Genomic DNA, 20,710 nt, shown 5'->3' with positions numbered 1-20,710 from the left:
AATGATCACAAGAACGGTGAGCAAAAATCCCAGAACCACACGGGGGGACGTAGTGAATGACCTGCAGAGAGCTGGGACCAAAGTAACAAAGCCTACCATCAGTAACACACTACGCCGCCAGGGACTCAAATCCTGCAGTGCCAGACGTGTCCCCCTGCTTAAGCCAGTACATGTCCAGGCCCGTCTGAAGTTTGCTAGAGAGCATTTGGATGATCCAGAAGAAGATTGGGAGAATGTCATATGGTCAGATGAAACCAAAATATAACTTTTTGGTAAAAACTCAACTCGTTGTGTTTGGAGGACAAATAATGCTGAGTTGCATCCAAAGAACACCATACCTACTGTGAAGCATGGGGGTGGAAACATCATGCTTTGGGGCTGTTTTTCTGCAAAGTGACCAGGACGACTGATCCGTGTAAAGGAAAGAATGAATGGGGCCATGTATCGTGAGATTTTGAGTGAAAACCTCCTTCCATCAGCAAGGGCATTGAAGATGAAACGTGGCTGGGTCTTTCAGCATGACAATGATCCCAAACACACCGCCCGGGCAACGAAGGAGTGGCTTCGTAAGAAGCATTTCAAGGTCCTGGAGTGGCCTAGCCAGTCTCCAGATCTCAACCCCATAGAACATCTTTGGAGGGAGTTGAAGGTCTGTGTTGCCCAGCAACAGTCCCAAAACATCACTGCTCTAGAGGAGATCTGCATGGAGGAATGGGCCAAAATACCAGTAACAGTGTGTGAAAACCTTGTGAAGACTTACAGAAAACGTTTGACCTCTGTCATTGCCAATAAAGGGTATATAACAAAGTATTGAGATAAACTTTTGTTTTTGACCAAATACTTATTTTCCACCATAATTGGTGGCTGACTAAATACTTTTTTGCCCCACTGTACAGTAGGCTGCTGTAAATATTTGTGTTACCTTGGAATTATTATTGTATTTTCAGCTCTAAAAGGTGATTTACAAAATGTTCTAATTAAATAATTTTCTTTATAAATGGTATAAAACAATAGTGTATCATCAGAAGCCTACATTTAGAACTCTTCACGACAGGTCAGACCGCATTAAGTGTAAAGTTCATGATGTCTTTAAATGCTGCGGGTCCTATCTCGTTGTCATATCCATTTTCCAAACTAACCTCATTTGGTGCACTCTCGACTCAATGACCTGCAAGATTACAACCGTATATATATTTGGTTTAGGACTCTTTAGGACTTTTGAAATTGGCCTGTGCTAAAAGCGGTGGATTCCCTAACTAGGTTCAGTTAAGCTGTTGTCTCCTCACCAAAAGCATTTCCCTATACTCAAGAAGCAAAGACCCTTTGAGACTTTGTCTACTTAAAGGGGTCAAAATGGTCAAGGTTTATTTCTCACACACACGCACGCACACACACACACGCACACACACACACAACCTTCTTTAGCCATCTTTATTCATCTTTTGTCAGGGGACATTGCATGGGCAAACACACTACCACCTGAACCATAACATCAAAACCTCTTCAAAGATGTTTTAGATTAGAACATTTGCTTACATTGAGTTTGAGTAGCCAGATGGTTCCTCCTTCCCTCTATAGCCAGTTACCATTTAGATCCAGAGCCAGGCAAATTCATTCTCAATTTAATCTTGACAAGATACATCATGACACCTGTTGTGACCTAACAATGATATTGGTAACCTAAAACAAAACATCAATTGAACATAACTGCTTATCAAATAACCTAGTAGGCCTACTCTTGAATAGGCTGTAAGCCTTCTAAATTCAACATTAAAACGGCAGGATGTCTAAAATGTTACCTATTAAAAAGTAGGAAACCTAAAACTCGTCGACGTTGGAGTGGAGCTCATTTTGTTGATTAGTGTGCGCAGAGGGAGTTCTACTCCACTAGCCTAGTGATTGGCAATTTACTCCTCCCAGTCTGACCTATCATCGCCCACAATACGAGAATCTTCAGTGCCTCTGAAGCTTGTCAGTTTTTTAAAACTTACCTGCTCAGACGGCGGACTGAGTTTTGATAGTCTGCCAACCATGACCCGCCAAGACTCAGCGGCCCCAGCGGGAAGCTTGAGCGTCCAGGGCCCCTCAAACCCCGGTTACAACACCAACCCTGTGCCGGTACCTGTGATCACACAGACGGACACACGAGACAAATGGAGCAAAAAGATGGATTTTCTTTTATCAGTCATTGGCTTCGCGGTAGACTTGGGAAATGTGTGGAGATTTCCATACATTTGTTACCAAAACGGAGGCGGTAAGAGTTTTTCTAATTACTGATTTATTTGCTTTATATTTTAGTGGGCTAATCTATGCCCTTAGTTACATTTATGTGGTCCCGTCTTTCTTGATAGTAGATATGATAGTAGGCTGCCATTAATAAATATTATTCTTTACACAACCTGTTCGTAATAAAGATTTTGAAAATGATAGTTGCTCTTATGCGCGCACCAGGGTAGACAGGCTATACCTTGTGCTGTCCATGGTGCTGAAATAAGCTTCACAGGCTGTATAGCCTGCAACCCACAATAATAAACTCACTGAAACACACTTAAATATTTTTTTTTAGTTAATCTTCAAATTAAAACATTGAACTACGTATACAGTACCATAGTTTTTACTGTTTATGATTGTAATATAGCCTAGAATATTAGCTAGGAGAGTTCATCCGCCAAGATTAGTTCGAAAGAGACGAGTTTCGATGTCCCAAATGTTGTTGGACGCTGAATGAGGCTACAAAGCATAGGCCTACCTCTAATCTAATCACTATTATTGAAAACGGAAAACGGAAAGTGGAAAATGTATATCCTATCGAGGTTATAGGCTATAAACGAATGAAACAGTCTGTGATTAATGTATTTTTTTGTGTTATTTTGTCTGTCATCTGTATTTACCGTTATATTTACACCACATTTGTAGAAGGCTATCGTTTGCAATTTAACTCGAGGGAGTATTTCTTGATGCACTGATTTTATCCACCATAGTGACAGAACTGCTTCTCTAAAAGTAGCGCATGTAGCCATTTGCATGTATAACTGTTCAGAATATTTAAAAAATTAAAGTTATAACATGTGTAGGGATATACAGTTTATATATATATATATATATTTTTTTTTAACTACCAATCATTTAACGGATGGTCAGTTTGAAAAGTAAAGACATTTCACATCTTTTAATAATGTAATTCCTTTCAATTAAAATAACTGTCACCAAAACGTAGACGCTATAACGTTACCCAAACATGTGCGCAATAAGATTTCCTTTCGAATAAAATACAAAAAAGTCGATTAAGTGTATCTAAAGATAAATAATGCTTTATAACCTGTTTAATAAAAATGTATGAGCCTTTATAATGTCTTTTAGCAAGGCTTATAAATAATATGTTAAGTATCTCTATGCATAACATCTTATTATTATAATACATAATATAGGGCCTCATATACGACTTAAAAGTCTTACAATGCATTATAATTGCATCATAATCATCATCATCATAATGCATGACATGGATGATTTTCTTACTCAGATATTAAACTATGAAGTAGTAGAAGTAACTATTTGTAAAGGGCCTGTCCTTCCTAATATGTCTCACATCTTAGCTTGCACACCAGACACTTTATGCGCTGTGGCAATAGCCCGAGGAGGAGGTTAGGCCTACATCTTCATCTACACAATGTGATCCTCTTAAAGTGATGAGTCAGACCTGTGATTTTGCCTCTACATCTGTGTACAGGGGCTTTCCTAATCCCCTACATTGTCATGGCGATTTTTGGAGGGGTGCCACTCTTTTACATGGAACTGGCACTGGGACAGTTCCACAGAACTGGTGCCATATCCATATGGAAACACATATGCCCCATCTTCAAAGGTAGGACTGGAATCATCTACCTTCATACACAACCCACCTCACAACTTACTGACCCTACACTATTGCACATCTTTACATTACCTGCATACTACACATCTTCTTATCACGTTCACGTGGTGACCCTTACTGTTGACAATTCAACAGTGTATTTACAGTACAAGGTGACTGTGGAATCATTTGTACAGTGGGTCAATTGAAGTACAGTACAATTCAATTTACACTAGGCCTACTACAAATTAATTGGTCATTTCAAAATGGCATAATAGGCATATTTACACTGAGGCACACACCTCTACTCTCTGATGACATTGATCCATCTGTCCATGGTTTCAGGCATTGGGTATGCGATCTGTGTCATCTCGCTCTACGTCTCATTCTACTACAACACCATCATCGCCTGGGCACTCTTCTACTTCTACTCGTCCTTCGCCAGCGTCCTGCCCTGGACCAACTGTGACAATGCCTGGAACACTGAAAACTGCACCAACTACTTCCTGAAAGACAACGTGACCTGGAATAACTACTCCAGGTCACCTGCTGAGGAATTTTACACGTAAGTGCATGTAAGTGGCAGACAGCACGGTGAAATACTGTTACCATCATCTCGAAAAACCACGTCAATGGGTTGACATCATTTTTATCATTTCATTGCATTAAAATATTTAGACATCTTTTACATTTCACAATAGTGCATTGTCATTTTCGTTTTTTCATCAAACACTTGCTTACAAGTGTTGAAACATGCTGTGATTATGTAAAGCTATATAGAAAACAGGAAATGAACTTAGCACACTGCAAGAAGAACTGGTGCTCTATTTAGCTAACCAATGATAGTTCAATGGCTCGCTTACACAGATGTAGCATCTTAATTTGAGCCAATTTGCTACAGCAGGAAAATAATCCTGCAGCAATAGGATGTAAATTATTATGTGGATTATAATTCATTTATATTTTTGTAGGGTTTGGTAAATTAAGTCTGTAATTTCAAAGTGGAAAGTGGAAAGCCTTTTTAAACCTCAAATACACTACAAATGTTACATTTCCTCCTGCAACAGGGTGATCAAATTAAGATCATCTATCTGTATTATATGGCCCTCAAAAAGGATCTATATCGAACCACAAAGCATCCTTAGTTTTAGCAGTGTATGTAGGCAGAGGCTTACAGACAAAGGAAGTACATGTAAACAACTCATATATTGTTCCACCTTAGGAGGAATGTTCTGGAAATCCACAAGTCCGATGGGCTGAGTAACGTGGGGGGTGTTCGCTGGCAGCTGATGCTCTGCCTCTTCCTCATCTTCACTATCGTTTACTTCAGTCTCTGGAAGGGAGTGAAGACATCAGGGAAGGTAACAAGTCCAAGCCACTCTTCCAGGAAAGGGGTGTCAGTGTGTGGGGGAAATTACCTGAGCATATTATAGCAAAATGGTGGTGGTTAATACCAGCTCATTCGACCCAAAGGCAAACACACTGGCCCCAGAGAGATATTTCAGTTGGGGATGTTCATAAACTAGGGTCATTACAATACCTTGTCCAGTGTGATTCACAAGGCTATAATCTCAATTTCTCTTCCCTTCTCATCTCTCTCTCTCTCTGTCTGCTGCTTTGCCCGTACCGTGCCAGGTAGTGTGGGTGACAGCCACCTTGCCCTATGTGGTGCTCTTCATCCTGTTGATTCGTGGTGCCACCCTACCAGGTGCATGGAAGGGAGTGGTCTTCTACCTCCAGCCCAAGTGGGAGAAACTCTTCGAGACCAGTGTGAGTTATGATAAGATTCCACATGATCACATCAATTCCATATGATCATCTGTTTGGAGCAGGAAACACTGTCAAATAGCTTGAAGAATTTCGCGTAATTGTCTGATAATTTTGGTACCAAATGGGAGTTGGTATAGTAGACTGAGCGGGCAAAAACTTGGCATGGGATGTTAGAATGATGTCATTATTTGGTTGTACATACACAGTAGTTTTTTTTTGCACGTCACAGCACAGCATTCTGCACCCGCCTGTGTCAAAATCCATCAAAGAAAGGAAGTGCACAGCAGTGGTCAAACACAGTCAATCCCATACAAAATAATGTTATTTCCCTGGTGATGAAGAGGACGTGTAAACTTGCCTTTCTGGTGATGGGGATGGCAGACTGAGTTCATTGCAACCAGTATATTGGGAACAGTCTATCATATGTCCTTTAATTTCTAGTGTCTCATGGTCCAGTGCTGTGTTGTTGGCTCAGTATGAGTGAGTGCTTTGGTTCAAGGGAATAATGATGAGATGAGATGCATAAATAAGCCACAGCATGTGATAATGAGATGCGTAATTGGTTTAGATGTTTTTTACATTAACAAAGCCCCCCACTCCATTCTCTCGCAATCACACATATACTTTCTCTTTTCGTCCTCCTCTCCCTCTCCAAATGCATGCTCCTCTTCAGATCACTCAGTACAGCTGTGAAATAGGATCTGTATGAGGCTATCATTCAGCACAACTGTCATTGGACACAACAGGTCACAGAAATCCATCGGAAAATACAGAAAATTACAATTTTGGAATTCAATTCAATGAACACCCTTTAATTTGTGCTTACGCTGCAGGTATAATGCATTATGATGTGCAATGCATTACAAGACTTGACATCAGCATGTATGACCCCCTTTATAATAGCTTACTATTATCCTGACTACAAAACAGCAAAATGTGCATAGACATAAAGGTGCATACATGCTAATAAAAAGTTATATATTATTATGTGCAGACTTTCATTTGAAGTGTTACATGGTATTTATTATGTATTCAGCAAGAAACACTGTGCTTGATTTGATTTGATATGATTTGATGCTTGGATGGAATCAGCTGTCCGAAATGGAACAATTTTAAAATGAGAACATAAATTGCATAGCATTTAAATCTCTAGAATAGCAGAGGATTATCACAGATAGACAGGCAGGCAGGCAGGCAGACCAGCCTGGCCTCAAAGACATAACCTTAACCCCTAACCCTAACCCTAAACCCTAGCCTAGCTAATGTTAGCCACCTAGCCACCTAGCCAGGCACGTGCACAGATAGAGCCATAGGGATGCTGGAGCGCCTGCCCTTTTGCCCTCCTGTGAAAAAAGTGCCCTTTTGATTGGTGGCCTTGTAACTTTAAATGCAACAAATTGCCCATCAAATTAGATCATTTCTCATAAACTCATAAATCTTGAAAAAAGCCCCCTCCTCTGCCCTTCTGTCACCGCGAATGCAGAGCAATGCGCTAATGCACTTGTCCCGTTGGCATATCCCATGGGTTGCGGCATAAACCCCCCCCCCCCCCCCCGAGCATCCCATAGGTGCATTCATGAACACCCCCTTCGAGCACGACATCCTCATGCTTGTGTGACACATTTGATCATCTGGATTTCCCCTGATTCTCTATGCAATTAAAATGGGGGGTCAAAAGGGAAATAAAAGTGTTATCTACATTTACATCTACATATCTCACTCTACAATAAAGACCTGATTGGTGGAGGGCTGCACAGATGGTTGTCCTTCTGGAAGATTCTCCCAGCTCCACAGAGGAACTCTGGAGCCCTGTCAGAGTGACCTTTGGGTTCTTGGTCACCTCCCTGACCAAGGCCCTTCTCCCCCGATTGCTCAGTTAGGTTGGGCGGTCAGCTCTAGGAAGAGTCTTGGTGGTTCCAAACTTCTTCCAATTCTGTCTTGGAGCGCTACGGACAATTCCTTCAACCTCATGGCTTGGTTTTTGCTCTGACATGCACTGTCAACTGTAGGACTTTATATAGACAGGTGTGTGCCCTTCCAAATCATGTCCAATCAATAGAATTCAGCACAGCAGGACTCTAATCAAGTTGTAGAAACATCTCAAGGATGATCAATGGAAAAGGGATGCACCGAGCTCAATTTCGAGTCTCATAGCAAAGAGTCTGAATACTTATGTGAATAATGGATTTAAGTTTTTTTAAATTATACATTTGCAAACATTTCTATCAACCTGTTTTCACGTTGTCATTATGGGGTATTGTGTGTAGAATGATGGGATTTATTTTATTTAATCCATTTTAGAATAAGGCAGTGACGTAACAAAATGTGGAAAAAGTGAAGAGGTCTGAATACTTTCCAAATGCACTGTTTATACACTAATCTAATCAAATTTATTTATATAGCCCTTCGTACATCAGCTGATATCTCAAAGTGCTGTACAGAAACCCAGCCTAAAACCCCAAACAGCAAGCAATGCAGGTGTAGAAGCACTACTGGTCAAACGTTTTTGAACTCCTACTCATTCAAGTGTTTTTCTTTATTTTTACTATTTTCTACATTGTAGAATAATAGTGAAGACATCAAAACTATGAAATAACACATATGGAATCATGTAGTAACCAGAAAAGTGTTAATAAAATCAAAATATATTTTATATTTGAGATTTTTCAAATAGCCACACTTTGCCTTGATGACAGCTTTGCACACACTTGACATTCTCTCAAGCAGCTTCATGAGGTAGTCATCTGGAATGCATTTAAATTAATAGGTGTTCCTTCTTAAAAGTTAATTTGTGGAATTTCTTTCCTTCTTAATGCGTTTGAGCCAATCAGTTGTGTTGTGACAAGGTAGGGGGGTAAACAGAAGATAGCCCTATTTGGTAAAATACCAAGTACATATTATGGCAAGAACAGCTGAAATAAGCAATGAGAAACGACAGTCCATCGTTACTTTAAGACATCAAGGTCAGTCAATAAGGAACATTTCAAGAACTTTTAAAGTTTCTTCAAGTGCAGTCGCGAAAACCATCAAGCGCTATGATGAAACTGACTCTCATGAGGACCGCCACAAGAATGGAAGACCCAGAGTTACCTCTGCTGCAGAGGATGAGTTCATTAGAGTTACCAGCCTCAGAAATTTCAGCCCAAATAAATGCTTCACAGAGTTCAAGTAACAGACACATCTGAACATAAACTTTTCAGAGGAGACTATGTGAATCAGGCCTTCATGGTCGACTTGCTGCAAAGAAACCACTACTAAAGGACACCAATCATACCAAGAGACTTGCTTGGGAAAAGAAACACGACCAATGGACATTAGACTGGTGGAAATTTGTTGTTTGGTCTGAAGTCCAAATTGGAGTGTGGGTGAACGGATGATCTCCGCATGTGTGGTTCCCACCGTAAAGCATGCAGGAGGCGGTGTTATGGTGTGTGGGTGCTTTGCTGGTGACACTGTCTGGGATTTATTTAGAACTCTATCCCATCTGGTTTGGGTTTAGTGGGACTATCATTTGTTTTTCAACAGGACAATGACCCAACACACCTCCAGGCTGTGTAAGGGCTATTTTACCAAGAAGGAGAGTGACAAGTGCTGCATCAGATGACCTGGCCTCCACAATCCCCCGACCTCAACCAAATGGAGATGGTTTGGGATGAGTTGGACCGCAGAGTGAAGGAAAAGTAGCCAACTAGTGCTCAGCGTATGTGGGAACTCCTTCAAGACTGTTGGAAAATCATTCCAGGTGAATCTGGTTGAGAGAATGCGAAGAGCGTCCAAAGCTGTCATCAAGGCAAAGGGTGGCTATTTGAAGAATCGCAAATATAACACATATTTAGATTTGTTGAACACTTTTTTGGTTACTACATGATTCCATATGTATTATTTCATAGTTTGGATTATTCTACAATATAGAAAATTGTAAAAATAAAGAAAAACCCATGAATGAGTTTGACTGGTACTGTATAGATATATGCTGAACAAAAATAGTAATGTCACATGTAAAGTTCTGGTCCCATGTTTCATGAGCTGAAATAAAAGATTCCAGAAATTTTCCATATGCACAAAAATATAATTTATGTCAAATTTTGTGCACAATTTTGGTTACATCCCTGTTAGTGAGCATGTCTCCTTTGCCAAGATAATCCATCCACCTCACTGGTGTGGCATATCAAGAAGCTGATTCAACAACATGATCATTACACAGGTGCACCTTGTGCTGGGGACAATAAAAGGCCACTCTAAAATGTGCAGTTTTGTCACACAACACAATACCACAGATGTCTCAAGTTTTGAGGGAGCATGCAAATGGCATTCTGACTGCAGGAATGTCCACCAGAGCTGTTGAATGATTGAATGTTAATTTCTCTACCATAAGCCATCTCCTACATCATTTTAGAGAAATTGGCAGTACCTCAACCAGCCTCACAACATGTATAGCGTCGTGTGGGCGAGCGGTTTGCTGATGTCAACATTGTGAACAGAGCGCCCCATGGTGGCGGTGGGTTTATGGTATGGGCAGGCGAACACAATTGCATTTTATCCATGGCAATTTTAATGCACAGAGATGCCGTGACAAGATCCTGAGGTCCATTGTCATACCATTCATCCACCGCCATTCATCTGATGTTTCAGCATGATAATGCACTGCCCCATGTCACAAGGATCTGTACACAATTCCTTGAAGCTGTTCTTAAATGGCCTGCAAATTAACCAGACATGTCACCCATTGAGGATATCTCGCCAATATCCAGCAACTTTGCACAGCCATTGAACATTGAAGAGGATTGGGACAACATTCCACAGGCCACAAATCAACAACCTGATCAACTCTATGCGACGGAAGGAAATATGTCGCGCTGCATCGATTCTGGCCAATGCTAGCTTCAATGTTTCCCACAGTTGTGTCAAGTTGGCTGAATGTCCTTTGGGTGGTGGACCATTCTTGATACACACAGGAAACTCTTGAGTGTGGAAAACCCAGCAGCTCTTGACACAAACCGGTGCGCCTGGCACCTGCTACCATACCCCGTTCAAAGGCACCTAAGTATGTTGTCTTGCCCATTCACCCTCTGAATGGAACACACACACAATCCATGTCTCCATTTTCTCAAGGCTTAAAAGCATTCTTTAACCTGTCTCCTCCCCTTCATATGCACTGATTAAAGTGGATTTAACAAGTGACATCAATAAGGGATCATAGCTTTCACCTGGATTCACCTGGTCGGTCTATGACATGGAAAGATCAGGTGTCCTTAATGTTTTTTACACTCAGTGTATTTGGGGGTGTGCCCTTTTTTCACTTTAAGCACCTACTCCACCAAAGGTTTGTGCACGGGCCTGCACCTAGCTAATGTTAGCCACAACAAATTGGAATTAGTTATATCATGCATATTGCAAATTCGGAACATATTGTATGAAATTCAGTACTTAACATATCATACGAAATGGATGATGGACGTCCACAAATGAATACATACCATATGAAACGTAACATACAAATGTTCATTTACTATGTTTAGTCGATCCCTGAGTCGAGGTTGGACAGACAGACGGGTAGAGAGACAAACAGAAAGACAGACAGACAGGAACAGTTAGGCTTCAGTAGCTTAAAACAGGTCTTTATTCTGTTGAGTAATGCACGGAGACAATACAGGTCAAAGCACCAAGTCTGACATTATGAGAGTTCAGGTAAATTTCCTAAGTGCTTATTTAGTGAATATGGTGAGATAGAATTCCACAGGTTCGGTCATGTGAGTGTAATTCATCTCCATGTGTTTTGTAGGTGTGGGTAGATGCTGCGGCTCAGATCTTCTTCTCCTTGGGGCCAGGCTTTGGGGTACTCCTTGCCCTCTCCAGCTACAACCCCTTCACCAACAACTGTTATCGGTAAGAGCTGATACTAAAACTCCTTTGAATAATAGTAAATACACACTTCTGATTATCCATTTTTACAGAAGTAACTTTTTTTTAAAGGTATGCAATTTGGCAGAAGTTTTATCCCAAATGATTTGGCTCAATTATGCCTAACTCTTTGTGATAATCTTCATGAAAAAGCATTAAATTAACTATTTATAAACTATTATTAAATAACTTTAATTATTTGGTTGGTAGCATTTAGAAACATATAGCCTAAGCTTTATTAACATTCATATTCATAAGCATTTCAAATATATAAACCACTTATAAACATGTATAATGGGTTATTCATTAAATGTATTATAAAGTCTTACTCAATCTTTTGGGTCACTTGCACACAACACACCTGGAGAAATGGGAGACTTTGATCAATTAAGCTACAGTATATCTGCCTGTATTCACATATGCCATTTAGTAGACACTTATATTCGAAGCGACTTACACTAAGGGTGGCCCCAGTGGGAATCAAACCCACAAACCTTCCATTTCTGAAACTGTGAACCACATCAATCAATCAATCACTTCCAAACAATTAAAAAGTCAAACCCAGTATGACTTAGAGGAGGTAAGCTTGTCCAGGGTGGAAAAGGAAGTTGCTCCTCGTCCTGAATGCCCCACAACCAGTGAGGTAGGTAGAAGTGAGGCTGGATCTCCACAATAGCGTTTCCAATCTCTCTCACAAAAAGCCATCATGCATTGACATCCAGTGGCAGAAACATGTGTCTCGGGCAGGCTAACTATAGCTTTCACTTTCATACACATCAGCCCCATGTAGGAGGGGAGGGAGGAAGCATCGGCCAATCACAGGGATTTATTTACCATGTTTTGAATTGATAGGCTTAAACGGATGTCCCACAGCAACTCTTTAAGACAATGTAATTATAATTAGAAAGAGGGAGTGGTGAGTCCAGCGTGGTGGGAGATGAATGGGTGACGGGGCTCACCTGAAGGACAAATTGAATTGTAAGCTCCCTGTAAGATGGCTGGCGTGGACATGGTTAATGTGGTTAGTAGTGTAACAGTGGTACAGGTGAGGAAACGGTGGCACTGCTGCTTCTCAGAGACATTCATGAATCACACAGAATGTGAATGGACTTACTCTTACTGACAGGGTTATCCTAATGAAAAGAAAGTGAATGCCCACCCCATAGAAATGAAAAAATGGCATTTAGAATACTGTGTATGTCAATGGTCCACTGTCTATGTTTGCTTGCTGGCTAGCGAGCTTGGAGAACATGTCTTACAAGGGTAATCCATTTTGGGGGGCAGTTGCCACATTTACAAAATCCCAATGTAACAACTGTTCACAAACAAACCAGAGTAAGGTATCTGAATGACAATACTTGAGATGATCAGACAGGCACCATGTTTGCCTCTATGTTGTGACGCTGTAGTGACGCCATAGTGACCAGCCTGGTGAACTGCCTGACCAGCTTCATGTCTGGGTTTGTGATCTTCACTATGCTGGGGTACATGGCAGAGAAGAGAAATGTGAATGTGGAGGATGTGGCCAGAGACAAAGGTAAGTGGCCAAAACTCTCTAACTCTCTAAAACCACTTAAAGAGTTTTCCCAATACCTGTTTTTGGTGTATTTATATGTTTTTGATACACTGCTGTAACTGACTGTACTTGTTCAATAAGAATGTATTTCTATATCTACAACAAGAATAGGACATTGTAGCTTTGAGATTGTTCTCAGCCTGGGATTTACCCCCCAGGTCCAAGCCTACTCTTCATCACATATCCAGAGGCCATAGCCAACATGACAGGATCAACGTTCTTCGCCATTATCTTCTTCGTGATGATGATCACTCTTGGGCTTGACAGCACGGTATGAAGACTTGCCTAATTTGATGTATCAGATTATCTCTAAATTAAGTGATCTTTAATTGTTGTATGTAATCACTCTCATTGACGTAGCCCGCTCTAATTTCTGTCTAAGTTCGGAGGACTGGAGGCTATCATTACTGCTGTGATGGATGAATACCCTGAATACCTGGCACACAGACGGGAGCTGTTTGTACTGGGCTTGGTCGTTGTGTGCTTTTTGGGCTCCCTCAGCACTCTTACCAATGTAAATAAGAATTTAGCACTTTGAAGACAGACTACAACAGGTTAAGAAAATGTTTTTTTAGAGCACTTGAGGACTAGAATGTGGAAGCGGCTGATGCTACAGTTGTCATTTCAAGATGGCACTGTAGACAGGCTAAATAATAGAATATAAATGAATAGTAAATGAACAATCCGTTCTATTTTGAGTAACTTGATTAGAATGATACATTTGCCACACGAGTGACAAGCATGTGTTTCTCTCAGGGTGGGGCCTATGTGGTGAAACTGCTGGAGGAATTTGGGGTGGGTTCCTCCATCATTGCTGTTGGTTTTCTTGAGGCCATCGCTGTTTCCTGGTTCTATGGTAAGAATGGTGAACTAATGGTGATATTACAGTTTACGCTTCCTATACTCCTAGTAGTATCTTGCATTAGAAAGACATTTTAATTCATACTGCCTCATTTATACTGCAGGTATCCCAGCGTTTAAAAGCGCTGGGTCAGTAACCAAACGGTCGCTGGTTTGAATCCCCGATCAGATGAAAAATCGGACAATGTGCCCTTGAGCAAGGCACTTAACCCTAATTACTACTGTAAATTGCTCTGGATAAGAGTGTCTGCTAAAATGACTAACATGTAATTCCATATTTTGTTGTGGTTGTAAAAGCTGAAGAAGTGCATTATGGATCCTGTTAACAATACATTTTTCAGATTGCACATGACAAAGTTATTTTTAGAATATTTTTTTTCAAGTTGTTGTCATAGTGTTGTTTAACCCTCTCTCTTCAATTTTCATTTGTTTCAGGTATCACAAGATTCAGCAATGACATTAAATCCATGTTAGGCTATTATCCTGGATTATTCTGGAAGGTGTGCTGGGTGGCTATTAGTCCTGCATTTCTAGCGGTAAGCACAACCGTAGGGCAACCAACCGATAAGATTTGAAATGATGGAATATATTGTACAATTTATTAGTTATTTTTTTATTTCACCTTTATTTAACCAGGTAGGCTAGTTGAGAACACCTTTATTTAACCAGGTAGGCTAGTTGAGAACACCTTTATTTAACCAGGTAGGCTAGTTGAGAACACCTTTATTTAACCAGGTAGGCTAGTTGAGAACAAGTTCTCATTTGCAACTGCGACCTGGCCAAGATAAAGCATAGCAGTGTGAGCAGACAACAAAGAGTTACACATGGAGTAAACAATTAACAAGTCAATAACACAGTAGAAACCAAAGGGGGAGTCTATATACAATGTGTGCAAAAGGCATGAGGAGGTAGGCAAATAATTACAATTTTGCAGATTAACACTGGAGTGATGAATGATCAGATGGTCATGTACAGGTAGAGATATTGGTGTGCAAAAGAGCAGAAAAGTAAATAAATAAAAACAGTATGGGGATGAGGTAGGTGAAAAAGGGTGGGCTATTTACCAATAGACTATGTACCGCTGCAGCGATCGGTTAGCTGCTCAGATAGCTGATGTTTGAAGTTGGTGAGGGAGATAAAAGTCTCCAACTTCAGCGATTTTTGCAATTCGTTCCAGTCACAGGCAGCAGAGTACTGGAACGAAAGGCGGCCAAATGAGGTGTTGGCTTTAGGGATGATCAGTGAGATACACCTGCTGGAGCGCGTGCTACGGATGGGTGTTGCCATCGTGACCAGTGAGCTGAGATAAGGCGGAGCTTTACCTAGCATGGACTTGTAGATGACCTGGAGCCAGTGGGTCTGGCGACGAATATGTAGCGAGGGCCAGCCGACTAGAGCATACAAGTCGCAGTGGTGGGTGGTATAAGGTGCTTTAGTGACGAAACGGATGGCACTGTGATAGACTGCATCCAGTTTGCTGAGTAGAGTGTTGGAAGCCATTTTGTAGATGACATCGCCGAAGTCGAGGATCGGTAGGATAGTCAGTTTTACTAGGGTAAGCTTGGCGGCGTGAGTGAAGGAGGCTTTGTTGCGGAATAGAAAGCCGACTCTTGATTTGATTTTCGATTGGAGATGTTTGATATGAGTCTGGAAGGAGAGTTTGCAGTCTAGCCAGACACCTAGGTACTTATAGACGTCCACATATTCTAGGTCGGAACCATCCAGGGTGGTGATGCTAGTCGGGCATGCGGGTGCAGGCAGCGACCGGTTGAAAAGCATGCATTTGGTTTTACTAGCGTTTAAGAGCAGTTGGAGGCCACGGAAGGAGTGTTGTATGGCATTGAAGCTTGTTTGGAGGTTAGATAGCACAGTGTCCAAAGACGGGCCGAAGGTATATAGAATGGTGTCGTCTGCGTAGAGGTGGATCAGGGAATCGCCCGCAGCAAGAGCAACATCATTGATATACACAGAGAAAAGAGTCGGCCCGAGAATTGAACCCTGTGGCACCCCCATAGAGACTGCCAGAGGACCAGACAGCATGCCCTCCGATTTGACGCACTGAACTCTGTCTGCAAAGTAATTGGTGAACCAGGCAAGGCAGTCATCCGAAAAACCGAGGCTCCTGAGTCTGCCGTCTGCTCAATGAACTACTGGTTTCACATTCAAGCAAGCATTGTCCTCATACTGTAACAATTAAAACGGATTTAACATTGTTAGCCATCCATTAGTTCACAAATCTGACTCAATCTGATTGACCTACAGCGCCCCATCAGTTTTTTGTCAACCTCTCAAAGATCTCAAACGTCAAATCTTTGGGTAACTTGCCCTAACATGCCAATCGTCATGGCAGGTTAAATGACATGGGTGGATGGTTAGTGTAGGATCAGATGTGCTAACATTTCATTTGGACTTTGCCAGAGACTGCATGGTTACACTTTGCTTAAATCCTACAGGTATAATGCTTTATAACTTGTAGTAGACATGTATAAGTCTTTAAAGTGGCTTAAAATACCGTTTGTAAAATGCTATGTATCTAAAAACGATCCTAATTTCAACTGACTCAAAATGGTTGTTATTTAATCAGGCTCATTATGAGTTGATTGTAAGACATTATAAAAGGGTCATAAATGCACATGGCAAGAATTACAATGTATTATAACTGCACCATTATGGGTTATACCTGCAGAATTTAAGCATTTCAGCATAGAACCCTTCTCCACCTTCAATTATTCAATCTGAAGTAGGGGACACACATCTCCCTCCTGCATCAATGTCTTATCCAAATCTTGTTTTCTCCTGTTTATATTCTACAATATTTTCCCTGTAAATGTCCATTTCATTCACCTGCATAACTTAATATCCCTGCCTTCACTTTGCATACATCTCCTTTAATCTCTCTTAGCCTTCCACTGCTGAAAGAGCTGACATTTACATCGAGCTAGCTTTCTTTATTATTCTCCCTTTTTGGTATGGGCTAAATTGTTTCTGCCCTCATCTCCCTAGATGGTCTGTGATCATCTCACAAAATAAAGAGAAACATTTGTAGAGGCCCAACGGGCATCTAATAGGGTGCATGTCATTGTCACATGTAAATTCGAATTGAGAAAAATATGAGTGTGGCGTGTGAGACTTTACTGTTTGTCTTTGTCGCTCTGCTTTCACAGTATATAATAGTGAGCTCCCTGCTCAAGCCAGCGCCCCTCCAACTCTTTGACTACAAGTACCCAGACTGGAGCATTACGGTGGGCTACATCATCGGTGCCTCATCCTTCATGTGGATCCCCATCTATATGGTCTACAAGCTGGTGTGGACCCCCGGATCACTGAAACAGGTCAGGCCTCTAATGCAGCGATTCTCAACTGGTGGGTCACGACCTGGGACTCCAGTCTGAACTTAAACGGCTTAAACCAGGTAGAAAGTGTGTAGAAATTAGTGGAGGCTGTTGAGGGGAGGATGGCTCATAATAAAGGCTGGAATGGAGTAAATGAAATGGCATCAAACAAATGGAAACCATGTTTTTGATGTATTTGATACCATTCCACTGATACCGCTCCAGTTAAGGTGCCACCAACCTCCTGTGGTAGAAATGACAATGAACTTACATTTTGAAACATCTCTGAAATGTTTTTCTTCAATCACAGTATTTTCAATATAGAGCTATTAGCAGCGCTATTTTGGTTTGTGTCTCAAACCAGTGAGTTTATTAACATTCTTCATCAAGAATATGGACAAAATGTTATTATTGACGTCGAAAGAAGTTGGAATGCTGTTCCCTTGTCATATAATTGCTACATTTACTACATTACAAGTAGTTTCCCAAATTGTATTTTGGCAATTATTTTTCGCAATGCCAATATTGGGTCGCGACTAAGACAACCTGGTTCAGTTTGGGTGCCGAGAGTAAACCAGCTGAGAAGCACTGCTCCAATGTAATCTACAAGACTTGATACAGCCTGGTGTTGTACAGTTGAAGTTTACATACACCTTAGCCAAATACATTTAAACTCAGTTTTTCACAATTCATGACAGTTAATCATAGTAAAAATTCCCTGTCTTAGGTCAGTTAGGATCACCACTTTATTTTAAGAATGTGAAATGTCAGAAGGATAGTAAAGATAATTATTTATTTCAGCTTTAATTTCTTTCATCACATTCCCAGTGGGTCAGAAGTTTACATACACTCAATTAGTATTTGGTAGCATTGTCTTTAAATAGTTTAACTTGGGTCAAACGTTTCGGGTAGCCTTCCACAAGCTTCCCACAATAAGTTGGGTGAATTTTGGCCCATTCCTCCTGACAGAGCTGGTGTAACTGAGTCAGGTTTGTAGGCCTCCTTGCTCGCACACGCTTTTTCAGTTCTGCCCACAAATATTCTATAGGATTGAGGTCAGGACTTTGTGATGGCCACTCCAATACCTTGACTTTGTTGTCCTTAAGCCATTTTGCCACAACTTTGGAAGTATGCTTGGGGTCATTGTCCCTTTGGAAGACCCATTTGCGACCAAGCTTTAACTTCCTGACTGATGTCTTGAGATGTTGCGTCAATATATCCACATAATTTTCCCTCCTCATGATACCATCTATTTTGTGAAGTGCACCCGTCCCTCCTGCAGCAAAGTACCCTCACAACATGATGCTGCCACCCCTGTGCTTCACGGTTGGGATGGTGTTCTTCAGCTTACAAGCCTCCGCCTTTTCCCTCCAAACTTAACAACGGTCATTATGGCCAAACAGTTCTATTTTTGTTTCATCAGACCAGAGGACATTTCTCCAAAAAGTACGAGCTTTGTCCCCATGTGCAGTTGCAAACCGTTGTATGGCGGTTTTGGAGCAGTGGCTTCTTCCTTGCTGAGCGGCCTTTCAGGTTATGTCGATATAGGACTTGTTTTACTGTGGATATAGATACTTTTGTACCTGTTTCCTCCAACATCTTCACAAGGTTCTTTGCTGTTGTTCTGGGATTGATTTGCACTTTTCGCACCAAAGTACGTTCATCTCAAGAAGACAGAACGCGTCTCCTTCCTGAGTGGTATGATGGCTGCGTGGTTCCGTGGTGTTTATAGTTGCATACTATTTTTTGTACAGATGAATGTGGTAACTTTAGGCATTTGGAAATTGCTCCCAAGATTTAACCAGATTTGTGGAGGTCTATGATTTTTTGTCTGAGGTCTTGGCTGATTTATTTAGATTTTCCTGTGATGTCAAGCAAAGAGGCACTGAGTTTGAAGATAGGCCTTAAAATACATCCACAGGTACACCTAAAATTGACTCAAATGATGTCAATTAGCCGATCAGAAGCTTCTAAAGCCATGACATCATTTTCTGGAATTGTCCAAGCTCTTTAAAGGCACAGTCAACTTAGTGCATGTCAACTTCTGACCCACTGGAATTGTGATACAGTGAATTATAAGTGAAATAATGTGTCTGTAAACAATTGTTGGAAAAATGACTTGTGTCCTGCACAAAGTAGATGTCCTAACCGACTTGCCAAAACTATTGTTTGTTAACAAGAAATTTGTGGAGTCGTTGAAAAAAGAGTTTTACTGACTCCAAAGTGTATGTAAACTTCCGACTTCAACTGTATGTACAGTCATGCACTGTGCTGGCTATTGACAAGACATAGATGAGTAGTGTGGTATGTGTGGTCTAAAAGAAGCATATATCTTATATACTGTATACAGTATCAATATGTGATAAGTGGATGACACATGGTTTAACTATATATTGTTCCACATCCTTTGTGTCTACCTGTTGTTGTCCCCAGCGCCTAGCTGTGTGTCTGAGACCTGAGAGGACCATTATGCCAGAGATCCACACAGACTCCCTCAACATGAGTACTGTTCCATAGAAGCACCCACGTTGCCAAGAACCCAGGCAGGCACATTATGTTGCTACCAACAGACTCCTGAACGAGAGCCAAATCAGCAGACACAGATCAATCTCATGGAGCATTCGACAAATCTTTTTTTCTGTAGCTCAATGAGTACAATAAACACAAATAGTCTGTTAGTACATCTGTAGATGCTCTACAGAATATCTACAGACTATCGGTAACATTTCAACTAACTATCTACTAATCCTAACCCTAACTTTAACCCTTATCCTAACCCTAGCTCTAACGCTAACCTTCACCCTTACCCTAACCCTTATTCTAAACCTAACCCTAACCTTAACCTTAACCCTTATCCTAACCCTAGCTCTAACTCTAACCTTCACCCTTACCCTAACCCTTATTCTAAACCTAACCCTAACTGTAACCTTAGCAAGCAGTTGCTTATCAACAGATAGTTTGTTGATAGTATGACTATCCAAGTAAAGTGTAACAGGGGACTTTAATGTAAAGAGAATAAAATGAAATACGAATGAATATTCAGTCTGAAAGTATCCTTAAAATACATTTTTATTTTGGACAGAAAATGCATGGCTGATCCCAAGACAGGTTTCTACGGCTTGAGACAACCACACAATCACAAAGAGCATCTTACTAAGACTGTCATAATAAGATAAGGTTGTAAGACTGAAGGACACAATGCAGTCACTTCTCATCAATGACTTATTTTTGCTAGGTTATTATTAAGAGTTCAAAAACATGACCCAGTCACATTAAATTACTATTGTGTTTTGTTTTTTTGTGGCGTACCCTTTTAAGCAACCACAGTGAGAAGCAGTTCTGGAAAAAATCTCATCAACATCCCAAAACATAAAATGCAGGGGATATTTTTAAGAGTATTGGTTCAATAAGATGAAT

General features: G+C 40.9%; 1 protein-coding gene across 1 annotated transcript; it reads left to right on the top strand.

Annotated features, from left to right (window-relative positions):
- Window positions 1–1,952: 1,952 nt before the first annotated feature.
- On the top strand, window positions 1,953–20,055 carry LOC109871524 (sodium-dependent serotonin transporter). The gene is made up of 13 exons (XM_020462415.2): window positions 1,953–2,254; window positions 3,731–3,865; window positions 4,199–4,418; window positions 5,076–5,214; window positions 5,489–5,623; window positions 11,406–11,509; window positions 12,934–13,061; window positions 13,259–13,371; window positions 13,483–13,614; window positions 13,857–13,956; window positions 14,397–14,497; window positions 17,126–17,293; window positions 19,727–20,055. The coding sequence occupies exons 1-13, from the start codon at window positions 2,032–2,034 to the stop codon at window positions 19,808–19,810; spliced, it is 1,782 nt and encodes a 593-aa protein (XP_020318004.1). The 5' UTR covers window positions 1,953–2,031; the 3' UTR covers window positions 19,811–20,055.
- Window positions 20,056–20,710: the final 655 nt, after the last annotated feature.

Source organism: Oncorhynchus kisutch, linkage group LG3 (assembly GCF_002021735.2).
Source record: "Oncorhynchus kisutch isolate 150728-3 linkage group LG3, Okis_V2, whole genome shotgun sequence".
Taxonomy (NCBI): domain Eukaryota; kingdom Metazoa; phylum Chordata; class Actinopteri; order Salmoniformes; family Salmonidae; genus Oncorhynchus; species Oncorhynchus kisutch.
Note: the sequence above shows the minus strand (reverse complement) of the source record. Positions and strands in the feature narration are given on the sequence as shown.

Excerpts from the sequence above, each read along its gene's own strand:
- LOC109871524 (XM_020462415.2), top strand. The coding sequence starts at position 2,032 with ATGACCCGCCAAGACTCAGCGGCCCCAGCGGGAAGCTTGAGCGTCCAG. Across the intron at positions 4,419-5,075 it reads CCTGCTGAGGAATTTTACAC|GAGGAATGTTCTGGAAATCC; the intron begins GTAAGTGCATGT and ends GTTCCACCTTAG. Across the intron at positions 17,294-19,726 it reads CCCCCGGATCACTGAAACAG|CGCCTAGCTGTGTGTCTGAG; the intron begins GTCAGGCCTCTA and ends TGTTGTCCCCAG.